This window comes from Parambassis ranga, chromosome 19 (genome assembly GCF_900634625.1).
Source record: "Parambassis ranga chromosome 19, fParRan2.1, whole genome shotgun sequence".
NCBI lineage: Eukaryota > Metazoa > Chordata > Actinopteri > Ambassidae > Parambassis > Parambassis ranga.
The window spans coordinates 6,458,596-6,471,573 of record NC_041039.1 but is presented as its reverse complement, the minus strand read 5'-3'; the positions used below and the strand labels follow the sequence as shown (position 1 = coordinate 6,471,573).

The following is a 12,978-nucleotide window of genomic DNA, read 5'->3' as shown; positions in this document are numbered from 1 at the left end:
GTGAATGACTCTGGCGAAAACTTTATAAAAAATATTATTATTATTTTAAAGGTTAATAAAACTTAAATGGGAAATGTATCTTTATAAAAGCAATATATTTGTGCACCGGCGTGATATGCAAAAAAAAACACTTCATCATTTCAAAATAAAAGGTGCCAGTAAACGGCGATCTTTTGGCGGATGCGGAAGTAGATGGGCATCGCATCACTGTGAACCGGATGTAAAATTTTCCGGGTCAGTCCACCAACAACGTGCACCTTCATGGGCTGCTGGTACACCCATGCGTTGTGTTAACTCTAAGAAAGCAGGTTTGTTTTTATTTTTTATTTTTTTAACTATGTAATTATATACTTATATTCATACTGCGAATGTTGTTCTGAATTATTCGAGAGTTAGCTAACATTCATGTCGTAAAACATCACAGTTGATGTAGTTTAAATCTTTTCAGACATTAACCAGCCGCAAATACTAGAGCCTATTACTACTCTGGAATACAGTCAGAATACAGCAGACAAGAAGCGTGCTAATTTTCTGGCCTAGAACCATTTTACATGCCGGACTCCATTAGGAAAACTCTAAATTTAGGATGCCCTTTTGCATTAGGAATGTTAATAGAAGTGAATAGAAGTGCCCTGTCTGGCAAAAGTTTACATTTTAATTAAGCAGTTTTACAGTCAAGTTATAAAGTTTTTTTTTTTACCATAATTCACCACAGGTGAATAAAACGAATATTAGATGTTTGATCTTTACTTAAAATCTGTGTTTAAATGTTGTCTGCCATTCATTATAAGTATGTAATATTTTTCTTTCTGTCAGGTTAATCATCAGACATCATGACTTCGTTGGCTCTCCAGCTGAAGAGGCTTGCTTTGCCTCAGAGTGATCCCAACTTGCTCACCCGTAGAGATGTCACTTCTCTCCTCTTTGACCCCAAAGATGCTGCGACCATGGACAGAAGCACCTTCTATGCCCTTGGTGAATATTTATCCTCCTTGTCCTGCTCCAGTTTTCTATAGTCTTTTCCCTGTAACCATCCTCTCCTGTGTTGCACTCATTCAGGCTGCACAGGGCTGGAGGAGCTGCTGGGAATTGAACCTGCCTTCCTGGAGTTCCAGGACACCATTTTTAGCCAATCCTCAATGACTTTAGAACGAAGTGTCCAGTCCAAAGAGGTCAACGAGAAGCTGGATGCCAGCATTTCGCTTTTTCTCACCCGCCTCTGCCCATACTTCCTCCTCAAACCAGCTCACAAGTGCATCGAGTGGCTGGTTCACCGGTACACTGCACAGCATATTGCATCATTTCGACAGTTAGAATGTTTTTTGTGCAGTCAGCAGTTTTTTTCTGAGTAATTGGACATTTGATGTGTATGTATTTTGCAGCTTCCATATCCAGCTGTATAACGTTGACAGCCTGCTGGCCTGTGCGTTGCCTTATCATGACACCAAGGTATTTGTTCGAGTGCTGCAGCTCCTCAAGATCAAAGATGCCACCAACCGCTGGAACTGGCTGCAGTGCCTGCAGGTTAGAAACTGATCACAGCTCAGATTCTGCTGCTGCTGATATAAGTGATATACCTGTAATATGTTATTATGCGCTGTTTGTGCTTCAGAAACCAGGTGTGCCATTGTCCAGAGGAACTTTGATCACTCACTGCTACACGGACCTGAGCTTCATGGACTTCATCTGCTCCATGGTGACCAGGTCCATTCAGGTAACCTAGATCACAGAGCAGAAACACTTTATGAAAGCACAGTGGTCCTAAGATGGATTCCTGTGTGAGATGTTTAATTTTTACTATTTGCTAGTTATTATTAGCGTGCTAATAAAACCACTCTGTGATCTACAGTTAAAAATTGTGTGTGTATTTTCAGGCTTACTCAGGACACTCAGGAAATTGCTCCCAGCTCAGAGTGATCTTCTCCTTCTATGCCGCCACAATCGTTCCTGCTCTGGATGCTGTGGACAAAGTGTCTGACACCATTATCTCCAAACTGCTGCCATATGTCCAGAGGGTAACTGACACATCAAAACACAGTGTGATGTTTTGCCAGCATTCCTTATACTGAAAGTCACGTCAGCCTTCCTTAACTTGATATTTGTGCTTTGGTTTGTTGGCCCTGTATCTGCACTAAACATTCATGTTGTGTGTTTTCTGTCCTGTTGTCTCCTTAGGGTCTGAAGTCGCCCCTGTCTGACTACAAAGCTGCCACCTACATGATTGTGTGTCAGCTGGCAGTAAAGGTAGTGATGGAGGCGAGTCTAGTTGACAGCCTCGCTGTGCACATCAGCAAGTCCCTGGTCAAGGAGCCTGTCCTTGCAAAGGAGGGTCTTGGCTGCCTGATAGTGTTGCTGCAGAACCAGAAGAAGGGCTCTGCTGGACCCAGGTAGGACAGAATGAGACCAGCAGCACCCGTGGTTAGTATTTTTGTCAACATGTTCGGTGCATGTGTGATGCACTCTCTCTCTCTCTCTCTCTCTCCTGTCTGTGCAGAGCTGTAAGCCGCCTGTGCTTGATGCCGACGCTGGTTTCTACACTGCAGGTCATGGCAGCAGTTCATGATGTCAGTCCTCTGCTGCGTTACTTGCTGCCTCACCTGGTCCACAGCGTGTTTGCCAGCAGCTCAGGTGAGATCAGCAACATTTAGATCTGAATGTTTTTTTAATATATATATTAATTTGAAGGTACAGCATTTATAGCAGCAACAACAAAAAAACACATTCACAACTGTAACATAACAGTCAGAACACACATCTATGTCTGCGCTAATAATTCATGGTCATGGTTAAATAATAAGAAAAAAGGTAAATAATCAAACAAGAAAGAAGAAAAAAGTTCTATACAGTAAGACTTTTTGTCAGCCAGGGTCTGTGAACGATCACTTGTTAAAGTACTTCAATATAGGATCCCATGTCTTATCAAACTCATAGATCTGAGTGTTTTTAGAGGTCTGATCAGACATAACTATCTGTCCTCCGTTACAGGTGAGGCAGAGACAGACGAGCTCAGTGTGTTGGAGTCCATCCTGAAGTCTGTTCCCCTGACCAAAGACCTAGATCAAACTGTGGCTCGGTAAAGCTCATGGAGTCTTTAGATGTGAACAAGTCTTATTTATTTGATTCTGTGTTCAGTTCAATCATTCTGTCTTCTTCCTGCAGGCTGCTGCTAGATGAGTATCTGAGTCAAACAGAGCTCTCTGCTGAAAACATGTCAGCCCTTGACCAACGTTTGCTGCCATTGGTTCACCTGTTTGAGTCCAAGTATGCTGCTGTGACATTTCTTTAAAATATAATTTAGTACAATGGCATAAGCCAAGTGTTTCATATTTTGTTTATGGCATGTTACCTCCTCCGTCAGGTACTGCAGGGCTCTGGACAGCGTACTCGAAGGTCATGTACCAGACGCCAGCAGCACACAGCAGAAGCATCTCTTCCATCAGTTTCTCTCTCTGTCCATGAGCAGTGGAAAATACCAGGTACAATTTGTGTGCGTGTCCTAAAGGAAATGTTTTTAGTATACTTTAAAGTGACAAAACAGTCTGATTTTCTGAAAGCTAATTTATAGCCTTTTATATTTTTGTGTGTCTGTAGATTTTGGGTGACTCAGGTACTTCGTTGCTGCTCAGTCTGAAACACCCACAACCTTCAGTCAGAGTCTTGGCTGTGGAGCATCTGATGGGCATCATTACTTCGGAGCAGGTAAGGCAGCAGATTTCCCTTATTGTTTCTTCTCTTCTTCTATTAACCAGTTATTCACAACACAAGCATCAACAACTACACATTTTGACCACATTTCTTCTCAGCAGCAGCACAGTTTGGATGAAACCTTCCTGAAAGATGCTGTCACGGACCGTTTGAAGGATGACATTCCAGAGGTTGTAGCTGCAGCTCTCAAAGTGCTTGAGGTCAGTGAGTTGATGGCTGGTGCTGCTTTTCTGTGTATGATGATGTATTAATGGTTTTGTGTTTATTTTTCAGATATTATTTGATGTTTTGGACCGTGAGGACGTTGCATCATGTTTACTGTCTCTTTTGCACAGAGTGGATCTATTAGCGGCTGAGCACTGGTCAGTGATGTACACATGTTGTTATTTTAATCATGTAGACTTGAAATGATGGACCCCAAATCCGCTTTTTCCTCCAGGCTGCCAGTGTTAATGGAGGTTGTGCGTTTATTGTCTGACCCCCGGCTTGGAAAGGGAGACACCGAACTGATGCAGAAAATGGGCTGGAACCTTTTCCCCTTCCTGGTGATTACCTCAGCCCAGCCTGACCTCGCCTGCGGCATTGCCCAATCCTCTTTCCTCACCCAACACCCACTAACTCTGAACTGGGCACAAGGTAAAAGAGATACAGTGTGTTTTCCTGCACCTGCTTTACAGTAGAAGTTTCCATTAGTCAAGCTGAAAATGTTTGTTCTGTCTACAGAGCTGGAGGAACTGATGAAAAGAAGCTCTGAACCCAGCTTTGTAGGGTTGGCCAACGAACGCCTCATCTCCACGCTGACAAAGAACCTGGCAAACATGGAGCACTTCTCCAAGCGGGATGCTGTGAGTTGAGATCTTTAGTCTCTGATTTTAACCAGTGTGTTCTCTCTGAAGTTGTTAAAATATTGGTTTCAGGCATAAAAATTAGATTTGATGTCTGTCTATGTGTCAGCTGGAGAAGTTGGCCGCACTGGTGGAGCAGCAGCGAGGATCCAGCCTCAGAGAGAGGGTGTCCTTCTTGGTGCTTACCCAGACATTGCTGCTCGGCCTGAGGGAATTAAGTGAAACACAACACCTGCACGCTGCACAGAGAGTTTTTGTGGTGCTGGAGCTCCCCCTGCTGGATGTTATCAGAAACAATGACATCCTGGTCAGTCAAACCTTAACTAGCCTTTAACATGTCGACAGCTCAGTTTGTGTTTCCTTGTCTCAATGTCATATATGGCTAGATAGACTTAAATTGTATACTTTTATACTACGGGGAAATTCAAGATTATCATGTTTGCATGTTTTAACAGGATGCTGATCATCTTGTTGCTGAGCCCTCATCCCTCTCTGAAGGCCTGACTCTTTACCTGAGCAAATGTGGGCAGAATCCAGGCAAGCGGCTGGATGGAGAGTTTAATGTCACTTTAATCTCTCTGCTCAGAGGCTTTATTTGTTCTCTCAGGTGTCACGATGCCTCCTTTAAAGGTAGCAACCCTGCAGAGTTTGGTTTGTTTTATTAGAAAAGTGTGCAAAAAAAATCAGCAAGTTGTGCCTTTCTGCAGGTGAGGTGTGGTGGAACCCAGAGAAGCTGGATGCAAACACCTGCTGTTACCTTGGAATCCTCTGCCGTCTCTTCAGTGTCATCATCACTGGTGCTGCAGCTGGACCAATGGCCCGCAGCTTCAGAGACTTGATGAAACTGCTCGTCCAGGTCGGACAACATTTTCTGTCGATGGTTTAGGATTAATTCTCCCTTTTTTGTTTCATTAAACTTCTTGTCTCCATCAGGTCCACCTGCATGAACCTGTTATGCTTTTCAAGTTCCTGTGTGTGCTGTGGGGATACACCAGTAACCTTGGAGACCAACTGGATGTGAAGGTGGACGCCATCCTGCAGACTCAGGCTCTGTACATGGGCCGAGCTCTGCTTAGTGTCCAACCTGCTGCCACGCTAGATGAGCTAGCATCTGCTGACTCACCAGGTAATTAAAAAAATAAAATCTAAATTATAGAATTTTTCAATTATGTAAATGATAAAAGGAAGTTCAAATTAAATATGAATTCTGCAGTCCTTGATTTAGGGCTTCAAAGTAATATTTTGCTGTGTGTGCATTAGTGGTACCATCCTTGCTGTGTTGCCTCATCTCACCTATACGTGAGGTTCGACGAGCAGCTCTTGCCACCCTGCAGATCGTATCAGTTGTCAGCACCTCTCCCTTCCAGCCAGTCGCAGAGAGGCTTCTAAAGACTTCAGAGGAGATTATCGCAGACCCTTCGTACCTGAGCACAGTGAGGACTTTTAACCTTTTACTTCACATTTCATTTTATCTACAATTATTTTAATAAAGTGGGAGCTGTTGTCCTAATTAGACTCAAAGTGTTCAGGCAAGTAGAGGGTCGATTATTCATTTTTCAAAAGATATTACTAGTCCCTCATGCCTCAAGAATTCATCAGGATAATCTGATGAGTGTAGACATGAGACATTTGTTCAGTCTGATTTTGGCCCCTGCAGGCTCTCGGCTTGCTTCATGAGGAGTCTTTGACCAATAAAGCAAAGCAGCAGCAGCAGCAGAAGAAGCTGCAGTCATCATTGCAGCAGCTGCTGCTGACCATACCGAGTCCCAGCTGCCCCTCGTACAGTGCTGCCACACTGCTGCAAGCACTGAGCCAGGTCAATGGACCGGTAAGACCGCAAACAAAATAAAATGAAGTATAAAATATTCTAATTTCACAATCGCCTGAGTGACCTTCCTGTCTTTTCCTCCCAGTCTGTCCTCTCTGTCTTACTTCCTCTTCTGGATCGCCTCCTGGAACAAAATGGGCCTGATACACCCACTCTGCTGCGAGGTGAAGCCCAGCTGATGCAGCTTGTCCTGTGCAAGTACAACGACAGCTCAGCCCCCTTGCTGGCCAAGGATCAGAACTGTCGGGATCTGTTCATCCGAGTTCTGAGGACCTTAACCCAGCAGCACCCAGATGTCCCCTGCTGCCAGATCATCGCTCTGGAACAGGTCAGTGTGTCATGAAATCTGCTTTAAATATGTGTGTAAAGCAGAGATTAAAACAGAAATAAAAACTCTGTCAGAACCAGGATAGTACACCTACCTGCTATCTCTTAGTCACATGTGTCTCTTTCATTTCTGCAGATCACAAAGCCATTCTTCTCAGCTCTAGGAGACGAAAATGTTCAGCAGAAGTTGCTATCTGTTATGTTCGACCTGCTGGTGGAGAGCAGGAGTCCACAGGTGGCAAACACTGTCAGCAGTGTTTTCAAAGTGGTGAGCGGCATCCTTTTTACAAACTCATGACTTGAATCAAGAAGTTAATTTTAATATTGACTAATAAAATCATCAGTTGAAGCATTTGGACTCAACTGGATTTTATGGCTTTTGAGCCATAAAAATTCTGTTTGAATTCAATCCTCAAACCTGTTGTTTAATTTTACAGATTGCTGCCGATGGTCAGCTGGTGGCCAATGAGCTTGCTCCTCCAGAAAAACACAAAGTCACTGTGACAGTGCAGCAAACCCGCCGGAGTAAAATGGCACAGAGGTAAAATAACTTGTCAGTAACATGGTTGTGCAGCACCTGGGTGTCGTATTTAGTGCAAAATAGCATTCTGTTAATTGCAGCAGATTTGTTCAATTGAAACTGTTTTCTCTCATTAGGAAACCTCAGGTGAGCAGTGAGGTAGGTCCTGAGGGGGGTTCTGTGTCATGGCAGAGAATCACTCTCATCCTGGAGCTGCTACAGCACAAGAAGAAGCTGAAGAGAGCCCAGATGTTGGTGCCAGTTCTGTTCTCTCTGCTTGCCAGGTAACTTCACGGTTGCGTCCGTTTGAAACAAGCATTGTGAACAGTCATCTGCAGCCTCAGATTGATTGATTGTTTTTACTCAGGAGTCTGGAGCCCAGTTCCAGTGATCACACCAACATGGAGTATACTAAGCAGCTGCTTCTCAGCTGTCTGCTCAACATCTGCTACAAGCTGTCACCTGATGGAGGACCTGTGGCTGCAGGTGGGTCAGCAGAGATGGAAAAGCAGGATGCAGAGCTTTGTGTGTGTGTGTTGACTCGATGTGCTGTTATCCCTCTGCAGAAGTCCTAGATGAAGACAAGTTCAATGTGGAGCTGGTGGTTCAGTGCATCAGAGCATCTGACATGCCGCAGACTCACCACCACGCTTTGCTGCTGCTGGGCACCGTGGCCTCCATCTTCCCTGTGAGTGCTTCTTCTCTCTTTTCATATCAGTCACAGTCAAGTATGTTTAAGGTTTAAGCAGCTCCTCTTGTGTGAACTGTAAATAATAAAGTTGACCATCCATGTCTTCTCCTCTTCCTGCAGGAGAAAGTCCTCCATAACATCATGCCCATCTTCACCTTCATGGGAGCAAACATCATGCGCCTGGATGACGCCTACAGCTTCAAAGTCATTGATAAGACGGTGCAGATGGTCATACCTGCACTGATTAAGGTGAGTCAATCTTTGATCATCAGTTTTACTTTCCAGCCTGTTGTGTTTAAAGATTTGAGACATAAACTAGAGACCCTTAATGATTTACCTGTGGGTGGCCCATCCTTCTTCTTCAGGCACACCAGCTCTCTGATGGAACTTCTTCCTCTCATGTTGTTGCCGTGGTGACGAAGATTGTGCACGTGTTTGCTGATGCACTGCCTCACGTGCCTGATCACAGGCGGCTACCCATCCTTAGTCAGCTGGTGACCACGCTGGGCCCTGCCCACTTCCTCTGGGTGCTGATACTCCTCCTGTTCAAGCTGCATGCCACTCAGGCTGCAAGCTCTGCCAGCGAGAGGGTAAGAACTTTTTTTGTTCTGCTGTTTTTTATGGTTACTTGTATGCGTTTTCTTTTACATACTCTTTTACATACCATTTTTTTCACGTAGGATGCTGCTTTGGAAAGAGACGTGGACTTCTGGATTTCTCTGTGCTGTCAGTTTGATGTCAGCGACCAGCTCACCACTCTCATCAACATCCTAAACTTCCTGCTACAGCTACCGAATGACAAAGAGGATGGTGAGACAACACAGACATTGGAAGTATTTGACATAAAGTAATAGCAGCAAACCCTCTAAAAAGAGTTTTATTTTTGGTGTTTCTGCCTTTTGCAGCTTCGGTGAAGCGAAGTGTCGGTCAGCGAGGAACTAAGAAGAAAGATGAGGATGAGAAGGTGGAGGAGCTGATCTTCAGCGTAGAGGCTCACAGCGGCAAAGAGTTGCGACACTTTAAGTTCCTCTCCGTCTCCTTCATGGCTCAGCTGCTCGGCTCGTCCAGCTTCATCAGCAAGGTGGGAAATTGTTTTTTGGTGACACAAATGCAGCACTCACAATTATAAATGTAGATTGTTTTTATGACAGCTGAGTTGAAACCATTAGCTGTGCGTGTGTTTCAGGTTTCGGATGGTGGTGATGTCGTTGATGCAGCTCTGCAGCCACTTCAGCAGACGTGAGTGTTGAGGTGATGTGAGCTTGTAACAGGACAACATGAGTTTGCATTGCATGAACATATGCTGTGTGTTTGTTCCAGGCTGCTGGAGGAGATACTACGCTACATCCACAGTGTAGCTCGCTGCGTAGAGGAGAACACTGATAAACCCACTGCTAAGTTCTGGAGAGTTCTGCTCAATAAATCCTATGATCTTCTGGATAAGGTTTGTGTTGCATTTAGGAACACTTTTAATTTGTTTTTTAAACTTCTTTATAAATGCATTTGTATTGTTGTTTGCTGCTCCCCAGGTGAATGCTCTGTTACCCACTGACACCTTTATCACTGTGACGAGGGGGCTGATGGGAAATCAGCTGCCGTCAGTCAGGAGGAAGGCCATGGAGCTGCTAAACAACAAACTGCAGCAAAGAACACAGTGGGACGAGCAGCAGGTAACTGAATGCAATTTAAAGATGTATTGTTTTTAGAGTGAAGTTTAAATTCATACAAGATTATCATTTTTTAGTTTTTGTTCCTCAATTAGATTTTTGTCTTTCTTTGTCCAGGCAACGGCAATCTTACAGCTGATTGGAGACCTGCTGGCCATCGTGGGTAAAGTACACGGTAAGGCCACGGAGGAGGCAGAACAGGCCATCAACCGGCAGACAGCACTCTTCAGCCTCAAACTGCTCTGCCGCAGTTTTGGCTCCGACCACCAGGAGGCATTTGTCCCTGTCCTGCAGCAGGCGGTGGAAATTGTCACAATAGCAGAGGAAGAGAAGAATGTGACGGGCAGCGCTTTGCTCTGCATTGCTGAGGTGGCCAGCACCTTGAAGACTCTCACCATCCCACAGTTACCAAGGTTAGAACAACGTGACAATGAGATTTTAGTTGCAGTCAAATATCTGACCCTCACCTGCTGATTACCTGGACAACTTTGTGCTTCTCAGGTTGATGCCAGCGGTGCTGCATGCCCTCGCAGACAGGATGGAGCTGCTGACCAATGAGGTCTACCTGCTGAGCGCTGTCACTGCTCTGCAGCGAGTCACAGAGACTCTGCCTCACTTCATCAGTCCCTACCTGCAGGACACCACTTTACAGGTAAGATGCCTGAAAGAAAAAAAGCAGTGTTATTTTTCTTTGTTTTGTCACTGAGACCTGCGTATCACATAATGCATCTCGATACAGGAGGAGAAACAACATAATTAACTCCTTCTCCTGCAGGTGTGTCGGCTGACTCGACTAGTAGAGACATCTTCCCCTTCGACCTCCTCCTCCACTTCAGCCCAGCTCTCCATACGTTTAACCTCCCTGAGGAGCACCCTGGCTACCAAGCTACCGCCCAGGGTCCTACTGCCCACCCTCACCAAATGTTACAGCAACATGGTTGTCGATAAAAAGGTTGGTGACCATGTCATTTTAATTTCTATCATACAGCCTCTACAAACCTGTTTTTCATTTGACTGCACATCATCGACATAAGGATGTTTTTGTATCCCTGCAGGGCCAGCTGGGGGCGCTGATGAACATCCTAAAAGAACATATTGGTCACATGGAGAAAGACCAGCTGAACTTCCATCAGTCAGAGCTTACCACCTTTTTCCTGACCGCTCTAGACTTCCGTGCTGAACACTGCCAGGTCTGACATATATAATATAATATAATACATGTAGTCACACACACTGTCACCTGCAGGTGACACATAGCCAGTGTGTGACCGCATAGCAGAGTCGTTTCTGCAGCTGAAACTCTTTGTTGTTTTCAGGGTGATCTGAAGAAGACGTCACAAATCGAGGGCAGCGTGATTGACTGTCTGATCACCATGGTGATGAAACTGTCTGAGGTTACATTCAGGCCACTCTTCTTTAAGGTAACCTCACTACAATAATAGTCTTGATGATGATGTTTCAGCTGAAGAGCTGTCAGACAATAACTGTAAATGTTTCTTGGTTTGTCTTGCAGCTGTTTGACTGGAGTAAATCAGACAACAAAGATCGTCAGCTGACGTTCTGTCGGCTGTCCGACTGCATTGCTGAGCGGCTCAAAGGACTTTTCGTCCTATTTGCAGGAAACCTTGTTAAACCATTTGCAGACCTGCTGCGACAGATCAACAGCTCCAAGACAGGTAATTATTATTTATTAAATTGTTGTTATTATTACTGTTTATTATTTATCCCTTTCTTAATTACTTTTTTGTTATATTCTTTTAAAGTTTTCACTAATTGTATTTATAGCTTTTTAATATTTATTTCCTTTTTCCTTATTTTTTTTCAACACTGCATTTGGGGTTTAAACATTTTAAAAGTAAATGCTTTAAAGTTATTATTATCTACATTTCTGTCTGTAACTGAAAAGGATCCAGTTCTTACTTAAACTGGTTATTGCTCTAATATTCACAAAATATCAAGGTAGAGATGGAATAGATCAGCTGACTCATTATTTTTCATGTCTGTCAGATGAGCTTCTGTTTGTCTCTTCTCGCGCTGTCGAGAAGAGCTGTCTACTGCTCCAGTACGTTCTGGACTGTCTCTACAAAATCTTCCTGTATGACACTCAGCATTTCCTGAGTAAAGAGCGAACTGACGCCCTGCTGAGCCCGCTGGTTGACCAGGTGAGAAGCTGCTAAAGCAGTTTTCAATTTTTTTTCAGTGAATTTCGGGTCGATATCTGACTGTTTGTTTGAATCTAGCTGGAGAACTGTCTGGGCGAGGAGCAGGTTTACCAGAAAAGGGTGACCCAACACTTGGTTCCCTGTGTGGGTCAGTTCTCTGTGGCTTTGGCTGATGACTCTCAGTGGAAAACCCTCAATTACCAGATTCTCCTCAAGACCAGACACGCTAATGCAAAGGTGAGCGCCATACCTGACAAGCTGATTCTATGCTTTATATGTGTAGCTTTAATAATGGAATATTATCACCCCTCAACCCTCCAACAGGTACGGTTCTCCTCCCTGTTGATGCTGATGGAGCTTGCGTCCAAGCTGAAGGAGAACTACATGGTGTTGCTGCCAGAGACCATCCCCTTTTTGGCTGAACTTATGGAGGGTAAGCACACATACAGTCATCTTAAATTAGATGTAGTACTGAAATTTCAACTGCAAACACTCATTTTACATTTGCAGCACTAAGATGTTAACCTGGAACATTGTGTGTGTGTTTCTTTTCCAGATGAGTGTGAGGAGGTTGAGCATCAAGTCCAGAGGGTTGTCCAGGAAATGGAGAACATTCTGGGGGAGCCACTGCAGAGCTACTTCTAACACAAATACACAAACATAAATATATACACAATTTAGAGCAAAGGTAGAAGAAATACAATAAAAACAAATGCTGTATTTTTGTTTTTTGAAATAAATGTTGGATGACACGAATAAGTGATTCCATTTCTTCTGTCTGAACACTGGATTGATTTGCATTGAGTGTTATATGTTGTATATGTTAACTCATTAACATCCTGAAAAGAATCAATGTCCCTGGTTCAGAAGCCTGGATGTGAAAACATTAACCAAATGTGCTACATTTTTGTCTTTGAAGGCTGTACATAGTGCATTGAAAGAAAATAAATAACTTATACACTACTTAAAAAAGGGAACACATAAGAACACATTGTAACTCCAAGTCAATCACTCTTCTGTGAAATCAGCCTGTCCAGTTAGGAAACAACACTGCAAATGGAACAGACAACTGGTGGAACTAAGAGGCAGTTATCAAGACAACCCCTATAAATGAGAGGTTCTGCAGGTGCTGACCACAGACCATTTCTCTGCTCTCATCCTTTCTGCCTGATGTTTGATCACTTTTGCATTTTGTCAGTGCTCTCACCCCTAGAGGTAGCATGAGGCGGTGTC

At 44.0% G+C, this 12,978-nt stretch overlaps 1 protein-coding gene across 2 annotated transcripts; it reads left to right on the top strand.

Annotated features, from left to right (window-relative positions):
* The first annotated feature begins 213 nt into the window (after positions 1–213).
* Positions 214–12,495, top strand: heatr1 (HEAT repeat containing 1). 2 transcript variants are annotated; one of them, XM_028431690.1, is made up of 45 exons: positions 214–308; positions 817–975; positions 1,060–1,276; positions 1,383–1,524; positions 1,613–1,714; positions 1,875–2,015; positions 2,176–2,387; positions 2,495–2,628; positions 2,986–3,073; positions 3,160–3,261; positions 3,359–3,476; positions 3,592–3,699; positions 3,804–3,905; positions 3,979–4,067; positions 4,145–4,341; positions 4,429–4,550; positions 4,660–4,857; positions 5,006–5,180; positions 5,258–5,406; positions 5,484–5,676; positions 5,811–5,983; positions 6,208–6,378; positions 6,464–6,706; positions 6,842–6,973; positions 7,143–7,246; positions 7,363–7,509; positions 7,593–7,711; positions 7,792–7,913; positions 8,037–8,165; positions 8,282–8,506; positions 8,597–8,726; positions 8,822–8,997; positions 9,103–9,155; positions 9,237–9,360; positions 9,446–9,586; positions 9,701–9,996; positions 10,085–10,235; positions 10,359–10,535; positions 10,639–10,773; positions 10,900–11,004; positions 11,097–11,259; positions 11,591–11,745; positions 11,824–11,982; positions 12,070–12,178; positions 12,302–12,495. In XM_028431690.1, the coding sequence occupies exons 2-45, from the start codon at positions 834–836 to the stop codon at positions 12,388–12,390; spliced, it is 6,459 nt and encodes a 2,152-aa protein (XP_028287491.1). In that variant the 5' UTR covers positions 214–308; positions 817–833; the 3' UTR covers positions 12,391–12,495. The 2 variants fall into 2 exon arrangements, with proteins under 2 accessions (XP_028287491.1, XP_028287492.1); XM_028431691.1 differs by having other exon boundaries at positions 3,807–3,905; positions 12,302–12,440.
* The last annotated feature ends 483 nt before the right edge of the window (positions 12,496–12,978 follow it).

Coding starts and splice junctions, on each gene's coding strand:
- heatr1 (XM_028431690.1), top strand. CDS start 834: ATGACTTCGTTGGCTCTCCAGCTGAAGAGGCTTGCTTTGCCTCAGAGT. Junction 5,407..5,483: donor TGATGAAACTGCTCGTCCAG/GTCGGACAACAT, acceptor TGTCTCCATCAG/GTCCACCTGCATGAACCTGT. Junction 6,974..7,142: donor TCAGCAGTGTTTTCAAAGTG/GTGAGCGGCATC, acceptor TTAATTTTACAG/ATTGCTGCCGATGGTCAGCT.